The following is a 14,489-nucleotide window of genomic DNA, read 5'->3' as shown; positions in this document are numbered from 1 at the left end:
ACACACACCTCAAAATAACCCGACACTTTCCAGCTCTCACGTGGTGTATTTGCTTGACACATATGACACCCGCCCTTTCTCTGGGAATTCACAAGTGAGGCGGCACTGCACAAATACCGTCTCGGACCGCAGAGCGCGTACAAGATAAACCCCGCCATTTGCTGGGCTTCTGGCTGATAGCGTGGTAGCGCTGGGCTTATCCCATGCTTATCTTGGGGTTCATTGGCGCTATTCCCGTCAGGGCTGAAGTACCCCAGCATGGAGTCGATTTCCCTTGCTGCAGAACCCCACCAGCCCGCGCAAGGGACCGAACCACGAGCCACACACCCCTCCCCCCTTTCCTGGGCCCTTGTGCTGCACCCGGCATTCACAGGTGCGCCGTCTGTCAACCTTGACCCCAGCTGGCTGTGGCCGTCCTCGCTCCCCGTCGAGTCACGGCCGGTCCAGTCCATCCATCCAGGCACGGCCAGTTCATCCAGCACTGGCTATCCGTACCATACACCATAGCTAGGACGGTTATTCCATCCATCGTCTTGCATCTCTTCTTCTTTCTCCTTTCATACAACACCAGATACCAACATCAACACCAACCAGAACCACCACCACAACCTTCTTCTCTCTCGTTCTAGTCTTCTTCTGTTATTCCCTCTTCCTTTACTAGTCTCTTGATAATACACCCACTGCATGCTGCATACTACCTCTCTACCTTATCGTAATACTTATAGAAAAAGGCTGGCTTTTTGTTTCGCCCGTGTCAGAAGACCTCACGCGCTTCCTGTGTTGGACAGCGCCTCTCTCTGGGATCTTCCGCTCCTTTCTTTGTCCTTCTCCTCTACGACCGACACTCCGACCGACCGAGGCGCCTACGCCATCGTTGAGCCGTTGATAGTCTAGACAGCCCGAGCGCGCATCTACACTACAACCAACACACAAAGAGTCACCCCGAAGCACCTGTCATACTTCGATCGCAACTCCCTGTTGCACGCGTACATACACTTGTCAGCAACGACCGAACAGATATCGAGACTACCGCCGGTGCCTTGACTTGAATACATACTGTTCGCTTTACTGCTGATATACCTTAATTACCCTTCGGCCGGCACCTTCTTCGTCCAAGCGTTGAGGGGTGTCAGCTATCTCGTTACGCGAGCGGTATAACTGCTCGCTTGACTTCTGGGTCGCCATTCATGCCAGGTCTGTGTTTTGTCATGTCCTGATGGTATTGGCTTGCATTCTGCCCATGCTCTCAGATACCCCTGAACCCACCTGTGTTGTTCTACAGAGCGCAAGCTAACTGGGCGCATCCAAAAGTCTCCAAGAAAGACCGGAAGAATGGCAAAGAAGGCGGCGGAGTGGTCGCAGCGGTGACAAAACAAGGTGCCAAGTTCACGTGGGTTCCCTCTACCCTAGTAAAGAAGAGCAAGAGCCTGGACACAGGAAGTTGGAAAAGGAGCGATTCGGGAACCTAAGGACCTACAAGGCTGACCACTTTAATTACATCAGTAATGGGAATGGCACCGGCACCACTAAAGGATCATCCAGTGCCTCACCTGTGATCTCTCCAGAGATCAAACCAGCTAGTGTCTCGTCCAACGAGAATCCAGTTGCGTCGCCCCTCTTGGATGCTGCCTCGACGGCATCATATGCGACGAGCACCTCGTTGAACACCAGGGAATGGACTCGGGGGATCTCCGCAGGCATGGCCGGTTCCCCGGGAAACCTCATCAGCTTAGCCGGCGAGTCTCCGCCGACGGCGCCTTCCTCCTATGAAGATCCCCGCGGCATCCCGTCAGGCTGGTCCTCGCCGAGACCCTCGGTGGGTTATCACCCGCCTTCGGCCTCTCCCCCGCTTGCAGGAAGACGTCCCTTGAGCTTCCACGTGGACAACAACTATTATTCGCCACCAGACACCCACAGCCATCTTGGATCGATCGCGGCAGCTAGGCGCGGCTCCATGCATTCTAACTACGCCCATAGAGCTGTTTCAAATCCGCCTTTGCCTCATCAGCCCCAGGCTCATTTCTACGGTGCCCCCGAAATCGACCTTGACTCACAGTCGCATTCCGGGATGAAGGCGGGAGAAAAGGGCTACTATTGTGGATTCGACACCCTTCCTTTGCCGAATACCGACCCTGCCAGCAGCAAGTCCAATGTCGTCCTTGCCGGCTATGAAGGTGGCCTCGAGATCCTCACCGTTGGAAAACGGGAGGTCGAGACTGTTGCTAACCTGAAAGGACTGCGTGGCGGTGTCTACCATGCCAAAATCCTTCCCTGGATGACGCATGAGTCGGATCTTTTCCCGTTGGTCGCAGTCGTTATTCATGGGCCGAACCTGCCCGCGCCTGCTCCCGCTATCAACGTGGAAGGCGATTATGATGCGGTTTCTGCCGAAAGATCGGAGGCCATGACCAACATCACGAGCCCTGACCCGTCCTCGAAAGAGAGCGTCACGGGCAGTCGCCCGGCGCCCGGATTTGCCGAATCTTATTACACCTCTGTAGAGGTCTACTCTCTCAAGACGGGCCGCCCGGTGAGCGTTCTTCTCGAGGCGCCAAAGGTGCCCCTCAAGATGCCCATCACAAGCGCAGCATTCAAGGCACCTCCTCCCAACGGTGCCTTCCACATTCATGCGGAAGGCGGCAGTATTGTGGTGTCGTCGGGAGTTACCGGAGAATGCTGGATCTATCGGCAGGCACCCGTCGTCGCTGATCAGCCGCTGCACTTCAGATGCCACGGCAAGGTTTGGACGACTCTCCAGCAGCCGCTCAAAGGAGAGCCTGGCCAAGAAAACGAGCGAGGCCGGTCACCAGTTCCACCACGACCAAGACCTCAGGTTGCCATCGTCAGCGTCAGTTCCAGATGGATGGCATACTGTCCTGCTACGCCGTCCTCACAGATAGCACTGCGTGCTTCGGTTCCCGTTCTCATTCACGGCCGCGCCCCTGGGTTGACGTCCGTGACTCCCCCTCAGCTGCCCCAGGCGAATGCGGATCTCGACCTGCCGCTTTCCGAGAGCGTGGTCAACAAGCTCATGCGCGACGCCACACAAGAGCTGATTCAAGGTGCGAAGTGGGTTGGGAAGCAGGGTTTACAGGCTTGGAACAATTACTGGAACCCCCAGCCTTCCCAGACACCGAGGTCACCAACACAGGCCCCTCAGAACTGGGGTCTGGGCGCCTCACCACCTCAGTTCCCTCCCACACATGGTGCTGTGACGCCACCTGTCTCCAAAGAGCCAGGTCTTGTGTCTGTTTTGGACATTGATAGTCTTGGGCCATCCAGCAACCTCCATCCCGTCACTACGTTCACCATTCCTCATGGGTGCAGCTTCCTCTCACTATCACCTTCAGGGCTTTTCCTGTTCAGCGCGAGCAGCAAGGGCGACGTCCAGACGGTGTGGGATTTGATGCGGGTTCAGAACACCAAGTCATCGCCTCTCCAGGCTACTGGCTCACCTGTCGGAGGTCCACGTGTGCGTCAAGTTGCCCAGTTCTCGCGCATGACGGTTGCTCGTATTGTTGAACTGGCCTGGACCCAGCCCCATGGTGAGCGTGCTGCCATGGTCACTGAGCGCGGCACCGTTCACCTTTTGGATCTTCCGTCGGGTGCCTTTTCCTGGCCGCCTCCGCGTCGCCGACTTCCCGAGGAGACCAAAGCTGCTGTTCCAGAAGGCTCGACTTCGGCTGTTTCGATGGCGACAAACGCCTTGAGCTCTGTCCGGGAAGCCGCCCGCCCGCTGATCAATCGCCAGCGCCGGAGCAACTCGAACACCCCAGCCTTTGCAGGTGCTGCAGAATATGCTGCTCATGGTGGCAAGGTGATTGTTCACGGCATCAGCCACTCCCTGGGCAAGACTGGAAACGCAATCAGCCAGCTCAGACACACCGGAGACAACAGAGTTTCATTGCCAAACTCTTCCGTGCTCCCCGAACCCGGTTGCGTAGCCTGGGTCGCCAAGCGCGACCGCTCTCTCTCTGTCTTGGGAGGGGGTCAGGTCAGAGTATTCCAGAGCAAGAGGTCTGGTGCCCACGGCAAGCGGGGCCAGCGGCTCTCTAGGTACACAGATCATCAGCTCCCGTTGCTGCCTGACGACTCCATAGCTCCAGCGGTAAAGCGCATTTTGGATCCCGATGAGTATTTGGATTTCTCCGAGCGGGACCTGGACCCCTTCAATAACACTCTGGTGCTGAACCAGATCAAGCCTAGCTTGCGGGCCCGGTATGGCGGCGTTGAGTCGTCTATTCCCCAGGCCGAGATTGAGTCCAGCGCCCCGTACCAGCCTTTCCACACCGACAGACGCATCGCCTTGTATGAGATGACGTCCTCCTCCAAAGCCAAATCCTTGGAGATCACGTCCATCTTGGCCGAGACTCAGTTGGAGGACACCCAGGCAGAACCATCAGCACCGCGCAAGAAGAAGGGCAAAGCCGCTCGTGCGACTCCGCTCCCTTTTGAGGAGGCTGCTGCTGCTGCTGATGAGGCTGCTGCCGCTGATGAGAACGACGCCGATGATACCTGGGTGTTTGGCCTGCCGATCAGCGCCACCAAGATCGATCTCGGTCTACCCCATCTGCCAGAGGACGAGTCATTCAACATTGACCTCGAAGCCTCGCGTGCGTTGCCCGCCTCGGCGATGGAAAGGGTCCTTTTCCGCGGGGATGACGACACGCAGATTGTGATTACCACAAGACGCAGACGGGGAGCAGGTGGGTCGGGGAATGGCGAGGACGGGTTTTTTGAGGATGATTGCGAGGTGCTGGATTTTGCTGATCAGCGGGTTTGAGCGAATGAAGCGAGGTTTTTTTTGGGGGGGGGGGAAGGAAAGGGATTTTATAGATGGGTCAGCAGCGGCAGCAACATGCGGGAGTTGAGACCGGGTTTGTGTTGCTTTTGTGTGTGGGATTAAACATCAATAACTACTGCTAACTCTACTCTTGGGGGTTGGGCGTTTGGGTGGGTTTGGCTTTTGTGTCTATTTTGGACAGAGGGGTCAGGCTTTGGGGGTTATGGGTTGGTTTGGAATAGGGGCCTGTTACTGAGGAGTGACGGCGAGTGGAGGGTGGGCATGATAACAACAACCAGAAACCAACAAACACCAATCAAGTAGATAGTTTTTGTCCCGATGAAAACGAGGATGAAAGTGAGTAGTCGGGATTTTTTTTTTTTTTTTTTTTAAGTTGGACATTGATCCCTCAATAAAAAGGATGGTGTTTGACAAATCTTTTTGGGTTCCAATATGAAAGTGATTGTGTATGTGGTGACGGGGGAAAGGGAAAGGGAAAGGGAAAGGCAGATATGGACTGTGATATTGACATGTTGATGCGTCAACAAGTAGCGGGTTTAGCTCAGTTGGGAGAGCGTCAGACTGAAGTCAACTTTGGTAATTTACAATCTGAAGGTCATGTGTTCGATCCACATAAACCGCACTCATCCTCTATTCTTTTGGAGATTTTTTTGGTAGTGGTGTGGGGAGCACGGAGGTATAGTAGTGGAGTTGGGAAGGGGGTGGTGGTGGATGGGATATCCCAGTAGCTTTGTACGAGAGAGTGAGCATTGACATGGTTTTTGATATAATGGCCGACAGATTGCATTGGTTGATATGAGACAATATGTGGCTCTGGGTGTGTTTTGATCTTGCTCTTATGTTGGAGGAGCAAGGGTAGGCAAGGTATTTTATTAGTCTTTTTTCCTTTTTTGTTCCACTTTCTCTCTGTCTCGTTATTTCCCACTTGTTGCTGTTGCTGTTGTTGTTGTTGTTGTTGTTGTCCCAACAAGATGGTTGTGGTGTATTATAGATAGATAGATCCCTTCCTTTTCTCACGAACTGCCTGCCACCCTGGGCTAAATCAACGCATCCTTCTTCACAGTGATAATGGCCTCCTCCTCCTCCTCCAACAACAATGCAAAACATATAGCGTAGTGTTTGATTCAAGACTTCTTCTTGGCCGCCTCCTCGGCCGCCTTGGCGGCCTTGAGGGCCTTTTTGCGGTTGGACCTGATCATGACGATGGAGAGGAAGGAGCCGACGACGGCGGAGCCGAGGAGGACGAGGATGACGGGGAGACGGATGGCCCAGACGCGGGGGGGAAAGAAGTTTTGGAGGGGGTGGTCGGAGTCTACGAAGGGCTGTTGGGTTTTTGAATTATTAGTGATGGGTCTGGGTGAGGGGGGTTTAAGAGGAAAAGGGGAGAAGGGGGGAAATGAAGGAAGTAAGTACCATGAGAAGAGTCCAGATTGTGTAGTAGAGGAAGACGGCGGAGGCTGCTGCTAGCATGGCGAGGCCGGTGAGTTTGTCGAGCTGGAGTTTAATCAGTGTTAGATAGGGCGGGTGGTGGCAAAGGGGGATGGGGAGGAAGACAGACCATTGTGAGATTGGGAAAATAAATAAATAAGGGGTGTAAAGGAGTGAATTGAATTGAATTAAACGTTGAATCGTCAAGGTTGTTGACGGTGGTGGACGAGGCAAGTGGTGGTGGTGTTGATGGTTGGTGGTTGTCGCAAAGTTCGGGACAGCAACGCTGAAGCTCAGTTCCACGGTGGCCTAGCCAGTGGCGCGTCAGGGGTTCGCGTTTTCTGGGGGGGGGGAGCTTCCCGGCAGGCAAGAAGAGAAAAGTAAAAAGTGGGGCCAACGGTTAGTGCAACTGTAGGTGCAGGTTGCGCTTGAGGACGGAAACTGTTGCAAACACAGCCTTGTTAAACTTTCCATCGGCAACGAAATTGTCAAATCGACATCGCTTTTCTGCGAAACTGAGAAACGAATTGGCGCGCGAGAGTTTATCAGGGACAAATCATTGGAAAACACGCGTGTGGGGAAAAAAAAAGACGATGGCGACACCGGAGAGGGAGGAGAGCGCCTCGATTACGCGACAAGTTGAGAGGTCGCCTAGTCCACGCCAGTCGAGGTCAAGATCGAGATCGGTGTCGAAATCAAAATCGCCGACGCCGAGGAGAGAAAGGGAGATGTCACAGGATTCTCGAGGACGATCGCCGACGCCGAGGAGAGATGGAGTTGATGAGAGGTCGCCGTCTAGAGAGTCGGGAGAGCACCGCCATGAGGAGAGGTCTAGATCCAGATCACCGATGGAGAATGGGGAGGTGCACTCACGCGATGCTTCCCCTCAGAGATCCCCGACGCCGGCCCATTCCCGCCGTCAATCGCCAGCGCGCAGAAACCGATCCTTCTCTCCACGGGACCGACGGTCTTTTTCGCCGAGGGACAGAGATGATGAGCGCCGCTATCCGATTAGGGATCGGAGCCCCCCTTCGAGACATCATGGCCGGTCGCCGCCTCCGAGAAGACATTCCCCGCCCCCTCGCCGCGATGGGCCGGATCGGTACCGCCCTGCTCCTGTTGCGCCGGCCAAGAGAGAGCACACCCCCCCTCCTCCTGCGCCGCCGGCGAAGACGGAAGAGGAAAAGCTTGAGGATATGAGGGCTGAATACCAGAAGCTGCTCAACCTTCGCAGTCAGGGTGTGTATCTGCCACCGCAGAAGCTGCGCGCTTTGCAGGCTGCTATTACGGACAAGACGAGCAAGGAGTATCAACGCATGGCTTGGGAAGCGTTGAAGAAGTCGATCAATGGCCTGGTCAACAAGGTCAACACAGCGAATATCAAGTTTGTGGTTCCCGAGCTATTCAATGAGAATTTGATCAGGGGCAGAGGGTTGTTTTGTCAGAGTCTGCTCAAGGCGCAGCATGCTAGTTTGCCGTTTACTCCTATTTACGCTTGTTTGGCTGCCATTTGCAATACGAAGCTGCCGCAGGTTGGGGAGTTGCTGGTCAAGAGGCTGATTATGCGGTTCCGGAAGGCTTTCAAGAGAAATGACAAGGCGGTTTGCTTGTCGAGTACCATGTTTATTGCGCATTTGGTCAACAATCAAGTTGTTCACGAGAACCTCGCGGCGCAGATGCTGCTGCTGTTGCTGCGGAAGCCGACGGACGACAGCGTGGAGATTGCGGTTGGGTTGATGAGGGAGGTGGGGTTGTTTCTGGAGGAGATGTCGCCTACGATGGCGCACGCCGTGTTTGATGAGTTTAGGCGCATCTTGCACGAGGCTGATATCGACAAGAGGACGCAGTACATGATCGAGGTGTTGTTTCAGGTCAGGAAGGACAAGTACAAGGACAATCCGGTGATCAAGGAGGAGTTGGACCTGGTGGAGGAGGAGGATCAGATCACGCACAAGATTGGGCTGGATGAGGATATCAAGACGGAGGATACGCTGAATATTTTCAAGTTTGATCCGGATTGGGAGACGAATGAGGCCGAGTATAAGAAGTTGAAGGCGCAGATTTTGGGAGAGGAGAGCGGGAGTGAGGATGAGGATGGGAGCGGGAGTGAGGAGAGTGATAGTGAGGACGAGGAGGAGGAGGAGGAGACAAAGGCGATTGAGATCAAGGATCAGAGCAATGCTGATTTGGTCAACTTGCGGAGGACGATTTACCTGAGCATTCAGTCGAGTGCGGATCCGGAGGAGGCGGCGCATAAGCTGATGAAGTTGAGGTTGCCGGTGGGACAGGAGCCCGAGCTGGTGTCCATGATCGTGGAGTCATGCGCGCAGGAGAAGGTGTATCTCAAGTTTATGGGGTTGCTGGGAGAGAGGTTTGCGAGGCTGAATCGGATGTGGATGGAGCTGTTCGAGGAGTCGTTTATGAAGTACTATACGACGATTCATCGGTACGAGACGAACAAGCTGAGGAATATCGCGAGGTTCTTTGGGCATTTGTTGTCGTCGGATTCGATTGGGTGGCATGTTCTTTCGATCATTCACCTGAACGAGGAGGAGACGACGTCGGCGAGCCGTATTTTCATCAAGATTCTGTTTGAGGACTTGCAGGAGAATATGGGCACTGTCAAGCTCAAGACGAGGCTGTCGGAGGATATCTTGAAGCCGAGCCTGGAGGGCCTGTTCCCGCACGACGAACCGCGCAACATTCGCTTCTCGATCAACTACTTCACTTCGATCAAGATGGGCTACCTCACCGACGAGATGAGAGAGTTCCTGCAGAACATGCCGAAACCAGCGCTGCCGGCACCACCTGCGGACTCAGACTCGGAGTCAGTGTCCAGCTACTCATCTTATTCGTCTTACTCTTCTCGGTCTCGTTCTCGGACACCACCGCGCAAGGCCATCAGCAGGGGCCGGTCTTTGTCTCGCACTCCGCCTCGTCGGGCAAGGGACGATTCTTACAGTCGTAGCAGAAGCCGCAGCTATTCTCGTTCCGTTTCTCCCAGACGATCTATTTCTCGTTCTCCCCCACCACGTGCTGGCCGCCGCGACAGCCGGAGCCTTAGCAGGGACCGCAGCATGAGCAGAAGCCGTAGTAGGAGCTGGTCACGGTCCCCTCCGCCACGGGCTCGGAGTCCTGTGGGGAATGCCAGGGATAGGAGCTTTTCACCGCCACCCCGCCGTGGCCGCAGCCGCAGCCGTACACGCAGCATGTCGTATTCGAGATCTGGCTCTCCCGTTGCTGATCGGTCCACGGCTGTCAAGCGGAGGAGGGATGATTCTTACTCTGTTAGTAGAAGCCGGAGTAAAACTCGGGGTTCTCCTCCTGCTAGGAAGCAAATGCGGTATACGCGCTCGCCCTCACCTCTAGGGCATCCGCCTAGGAGTTGGGATGGGGATGTGAGGAGACGGTCGCCTTCAAGGTCGAGGTCGAGGTCTGTTGGGGGCTATGGGAACAAGAGGAGGTATTACAGCAGTTCGAGATCGAGGTCTAGGTCGCCGGTGGCGAAGAGGGGGAGGGTTTAATAATCAAAGGGGAGATTGTAAATTGCAGATTTTGGGAGTGAGAGTGCTGGGGGGTAGAGATAGTTTAAAGCGTTGAAAATTGCACTGGGATTCTGAGGATGACTTTCATCACATTCTTTGAGCACTCATGTTCGCTCTCTTGGGAAATCCTTTGCAATACTTACCTGATGTTCCCCCCATGGCCTTAGTTTTTGAGGTAACACGACAGGCAAAGTTACTGGTTAATATTGTACATGAGAACTGTTTTGTGCACCAGAATAATTGGCTTGGATGCCTGGTGTGCTCCCAGCAGACAGCGATGGTGAGCCTGGGTGAGCCATGCAGGCTGTTGGGCTCCACCAATGCATGCCCAGTCATACTAAGGAATGAGCCTCATATTTACTTTCAACATCACCCCTTGGCCAACTCTCTTGAAGGTAAACAATCTCGCCCGAAACGTGTGAAGGGAACAATTTCATGTTAATCTAACCCATGGTTTTGCTTGTCTTTGACTCCCATACTGTATTCTGCCAAGTGTTTGTCCGTTTGCCTGCTCTTGGTGCCCAGTTTTGTCTCCTTTTCCACCCACATTCACTGCGCTCCTTGCTTCCTTCCCTCCCGAGAACTCTCTCCCTCGCACAACCGACTTTGAGGAACGACTAAGCGATTAGTCGTGGTCTGCCACCCACCTACCCCTCGTCCACGACGACATCATCAAGCACCAGGCTTGCTTAGTCTTGAGCACCCACCCCCGTCATCGACGACATCATTGCTCTCGCCGCTTAGTCGCCGTCCCCACGATATCCAGGCTGCGAGTATTTGCAACGCAGACCCACGACTGGTAAGCCTTTTCCCTCTTTTCTCTTTTCCCTAGAGACCGACGAGCAATTTGGCAAAGAAATTTGGCAAAGAAATTTGCCAAAGATGAACTTTTCTTTCGGCACCTCCTGGTTTGCGTGGGCCGCCGCCCTCACGGGCGAGCGAGCCCAAGAAAACGCCCCGGCTGCTGACGCGGCGCAGAGAAGCGCTGGGACGAGAGATCCCGCGCGTGCCGGCGACAGAGAGTCGCCTGCGCTCCCGGCTTGTCCGGTTCCAGCCGGTGAGGCTGTCCGCGAGCGAGCCAGACTTTGCCGGGATCTTTTTGCTGACCAGCGAGCCAGAGTTTGAGGACTGGACCACGTCGGAGAGCGACGTTTCCTCGGTGAACGAGGGGAAGACTAAGGACCCCGTGGACAGGTACACGATGTCCACCAACAACATGTTTCCTGCCGAGGAGCGCGAGGCCGACGAGGCCTTCATTGAGCAGTTGGTGGCCGCCACTGGCGAGCCCGATTTGTTCAAGGGCATCGACCCTTCTTTCTGGCGGAGTTTGGATGAGGAGACGATCGAGCGTGAGCAAACTTCTATTTTGATGTGGCTGAAAGGTTATACTGATGGTTTTTACTCAAACAGAGATGACTTATGACTACGATCAGTACGACTCTGACGACTCGACTGGTGGCATGATCTTCAATATTAGGAATCTTGAGGTCAGGGACTCCACCTCACCGCACCGGCTCAACCTGGAGATTGCCTCACAACTGATCAAAAAGGACAAGACCAGCAAGGCGAGAGCCATTCTTGAGGACATGCCCGAATTCAAGCTCAACCCCGAGAAACTTGAGAAGGAAGGCCTGATGTGGAAGGAGACGGGTCTCGAGAGAGGCGATCTCTCTCCGGAGGGCACCGAGTTTGTTTCGTGGAAGATGGTCCGCGGTTATCCCGAGATGTTTGTTGGCAAACGCAATGGGGAGCGTGTGAGTTGGAATTTTCATCATCACTTGACTGTGTTTGATTGACTAACGAGTGTAGGCCAAGGAAATGTTTACCATCGAAGGACTTCACAAGAACCGGGTCTGGGATATGTAAGTTTTGATCTTGTGGGATGGCAAATCGACGGGGGCTGACAGATTTGACAATAGTTATTACCTTCACCAGCCCAAGACGATCCATCCCAAGCCTGGCCTGTTTGTGCCCACTTACCAGTTCCAGCATATGTTGGACACGATCAATGCTCGGTTGGAAATCAACCTTACCATCCCCCCCGGCAAGAACGAAGCCAAGTTCAGACTGGGTTTTGGCGATGGCAACACGCCTCGACCTCGTTTTCTTGGCCGCACCCACAGTGCCGATGAATTCAAGGACCTCTGTGGTCTTGTTCCCCGCCCGAAGCCCGAGGACGATATCCAGCAAGGAACCGAGGAGGGGCAGGCGAAGCTCATCTCTGTTTTGAAGATGATTTCCAACTCCCACAAGAAGACTGAAAAGGCCAAGAAAAACGCGTACAAGCGCTTTGAAGCCCACCTTGCTTGGGGTCACGGATTGAAGCGCACACAGTGCTACCTTGGTCTCCGCGAGCACAAGACAGCTGAAGCCACTGCCCAGCCCTCCGCGGTGAGGTTTGTGTGTATCGATGTTGAAGCCTGGGAGAAAAACCCGAACATCATCACCGAGGTTGGCGTCGCCATTCTGGACACACCCAATCTCAAGGACATGGCCCCAGGTGAAAACGGCCAAAGTTGGTTCGAGGCCATTGAAGCTCGCCACTTCTGGGTAGCGGAGTACACTTGGGCTCAGAACAAAAAATACGTCAAGGGTTGCCCTGAGAACTTTGACTTTGGGTAAGTTCTGCTCACTCTCTTTAATCACAAACGAGGAACACCCTAACAGCGCGAATAGTGAAACCGAGGTTGTTCAGGGTAAACATGTGCCCGAGACCATGGAAACCATCATTGACAACAGCCCTTACCCGGTTGTGCTGGTCTTCCACGAGTCTGGTTCTGATATCAAGTTTCTCGAGGCGATCAAGTACAACATCTACAAGGCCCAGAGCGTTCTTGAGATAATCGACATCAAGCATATGTACCAGTATGCCGTCCGCAGCAACAAGCAGCCCAGCGTGAGCACTGTCTGCGAGTTCTTGGGGATCCAGACGAAGAACCTGCACAATGCTGGCAATGACGCCGTTTACACCTTGCAGGCCATGATCGGTTTGGCGGCCAAGCAGCGTGAGGAGAGTTTGAAAAGAGCTCGCGGAGAGGGCGTCCAGGTGCCTCGGATTTCTCAGCATCATGTTCCTTTTGCCGAGCTGGTTGAGAAGGAGGGTTGGACGAGTGGTGGTGAGGATTCTGACGGTGGTCGCCCGGTTAGACCTGCGCAGTTTGAGATGAACTTTTCGACTTATGCGCCGGTGTAGAGCGGTGGGGTTGATGATTGGCAGAGGGGGAAAGAGACATTGCATGCTTAGATAGGGAGTATACCCGTTTTCAGCTCTCGGAGGGAGAAGCGCAATGCGGAACAGCCAGCGAAGCTGCATACATGATTGAGAAATCTTGCGCCAGTATGCGCGTTTGTGATTTTGATGGCGTGTCTTGCAATTAATAGGACTTTTCTTAATTAGGGGCAGGTCAACTGAAGCCTTTTTGCCGTCTCACGGGTGTCACTATACGCCTCGGGACTCGATTCGATGATCTCCTACGAAGAAGGCCTGCTGAAGATAGTATCACACCCACTGCCGAGTGTGGGAGGTCTCTTGAAAATAGCATTGATGGCAGAGTTCCTGCAAAATAGAAACAGGTTTACTTGATGGTCCTTACATGTCTAGGTAGTCGAGACTTGAACGCCTATCCATCATGACTTCCAAACACTTTTCCGAATTACCTACCAGGATTGTTTACAACCGCTTCCTAGCACTATATTGCAAGAAGGTGGCAGTGGGTAGGTGTTTATTATCTCGGCCGAGCTTGTCTACCTTGAAGCAGTGGTTGGCAGTGAAGCTCGTACGATCAGATAACAACCGGGTAATAGTTGCAGGTGGCTATGGGGAATAAATCTGTCGGAGGATGTTTGGAGGCGTATATCGTGAGGAAAAGGGGCAGAGGGTTTAAGGTGTTGGGGTGGGTGGTTAGCAGCAGGTGTTCTCCGGAGATAGGTACGTAGGCTTTATGTTGGGTGATGAGCTTGTGGGAATTTCGTTCAGGTGGGTAGCTTTGGGGAGAGGGTATTGGGGCGATGGAAAAGTAATGCACCTACCCTCCTGGCTTTTTCAGTCCTGACGCTCGGCTTCAAGCTCAGCAAGACTTCGGCTGCACCGAGAGGAATGACGTCTCTCAACTTCTGGGCGAAGATATCTCGATACGTGTATATATGTATGCCAAGTGGTTGCCACTTGTGCTTTGGGAGTTGTTGGGGCTTGGTGGCCTCTTATCATAGGTATGCTGACTGCACATATATTTCCTTGATTCATTTACTGGAAGGTTGGAGTAGCCACACACAGGTGAGGGAAATCATCTGGGCATGGTGCGTTGGCTGTCTGAGATCTTGAGTAGGTTTTGAGGAGGATAGTGCTTAAACGGGATATCCTAGCTGTGTCCGATGAGAAAAAGATCGTGCCGAAGTGATCTTCATTGTGCATTCTACCTCTCCCTACAGACTTGAAACGATGAATGATCGATGGTCTTGTTACCGATCCTGTATACCTAGGAAGATGAACCAGGAGGTACCTAGGGTAACCTACCATGTCTTCAACCCCAAGCCAGGAACTCCCTTGAGTAAACGAATGACCTTGAGTCTAGACTGCGCAGGTATTAATGAACTCATTATCAATTTCAAGACAATGTTGTTGACATCTCCACCTCGATGTCGAGACTGAGTATCTCTGGGATAGCCTTGCTCTGATTTCGGATCAGCCAACCGGTGTCGGCGAGCACGTGTTG

The 14,489-nt window shown here is 53.7% G+C and overlaps 4 protein-coding genes and 1 non-coding gene across 5 annotated transcripts; 3 read left to right on the top strand and 2 right to left on the bottom strand.

Annotated features, from left to right (window-relative positions):
• The first annotated feature begins 116 nt into the window (after positions 1 to 116).
• On the top strand, positions 117 to 4,812 carry QC764_709240 (uncharacterized protein). The gene is made up of 3 exons (XM_062950543.1): positions 117 to 1,194; positions 1,312 to 1,390; positions 1,504 to 4,812. The coding sequence occupies exons 1-3, from the start codon at positions 1,188 to 1,190 to the stop codon at positions 4,781 to 4,783; spliced, it is 3,366 nt and encodes a 1,121-aa protein (XP_062796568.1). The 5' UTR covers positions 117 to 1,187; the 3' UTR covers positions 4,784 to 4,812.
• Positions 4,813 to 5,334: 522 nt separating this feature from the next.
• QC764_0104350 lies at positions 5,335 to 5,426 on the bottom strand. The gene has a single exon. It is a non-coding gene; the product is annotated as a tRNA-Phe (tRNA).
• Positions 5,427 to 5,562: 136 nt separating this feature from the next.
• dpm2 (Dolichol phosphate-mannose biosynthesis regulatory protein) lies at positions 5,563 to 6,526 on the bottom strand. Its single transcript, XM_062950542.1, has 3 exons — positions 6,363 to 6,526; positions 6,218 to 6,298; positions 5,563 to 6,126 (listed from the first exon to the last, which is right to left on the bottom strand). Exons 1-3 carry the CDS (start codon positions 6,363 to 6,365, stop codon positions 5,929 to 5,931), a joined length of 282 nt encoding a protein of 93 aa, XP_062796567.1. The 5' UTR covers positions 6,366 to 6,526; the 3' UTR covers positions 5,563 to 5,928.
• A 299-nt stretch (positions 6,527 to 6,825) lies between these two features.
• Positions 6,826 to 9,756, top strand: CWC22 (pre-mRNA-splicing factor cwc22; the record flags this gene model as incomplete). The annotated part of the gene is made up of 1 exon (XM_062950541.1): positions 6,826 to 9,756. One exon carries the CDS (start codon positions 6,826 to 6,828, stop codon positions 9,754 to 9,756), a length of 2,931 nt encoding a protein of 976 aa, XP_062796566.1.
• A 388-nt stretch (positions 9,757 to 10,144) lies between these two features.
• On the top strand, positions 10,145 to 13,104 carry QC764_709210 (uncharacterized protein). Its single transcript, XM_062950540.1, is given in 6 exon segments — positions 10,145 to 10,636; positions 10,651 to 11,126; positions 11,188 to 11,507; positions 11,587 to 11,639; positions 11,697 to 12,395; positions 12,454 to 13,104. 5 exon segments carry the CDS (start codon positions 10,979 to 10,981, stop codon positions 12,968 to 12,970), a joined length of 1,737 nt encoding a protein of 578 aa, XP_062796565.1. The 5' UTR covers positions 10,145 to 10,636; positions 10,651 to 10,978; the 3' UTR covers positions 12,971 to 13,104.
• The last annotated feature ends 1,385 nt before the right edge of the window (positions 13,105 to 14,489 follow it).

The sequence above is a fragment of the Podospora pseudoanserina genome (genome assembly GCF_035222485.1).
Source record: "Podospora pseudoanserina strain CBS 124.78 chromosome 7 map unlocalized CBS124.78p_7, whole genome shotgun sequence".
In the NCBI taxonomy this organism is placed as follows: Eukaryota; Fungi; Ascomycota; class Sordariomycetes; order Sordariales; family Podosporaceae; genus Podospora; species Podospora pseudoanserina.
Note: the sequence above shows the minus strand (reverse complement) of the source record. Positions and strands in the feature narration are given on the sequence as shown.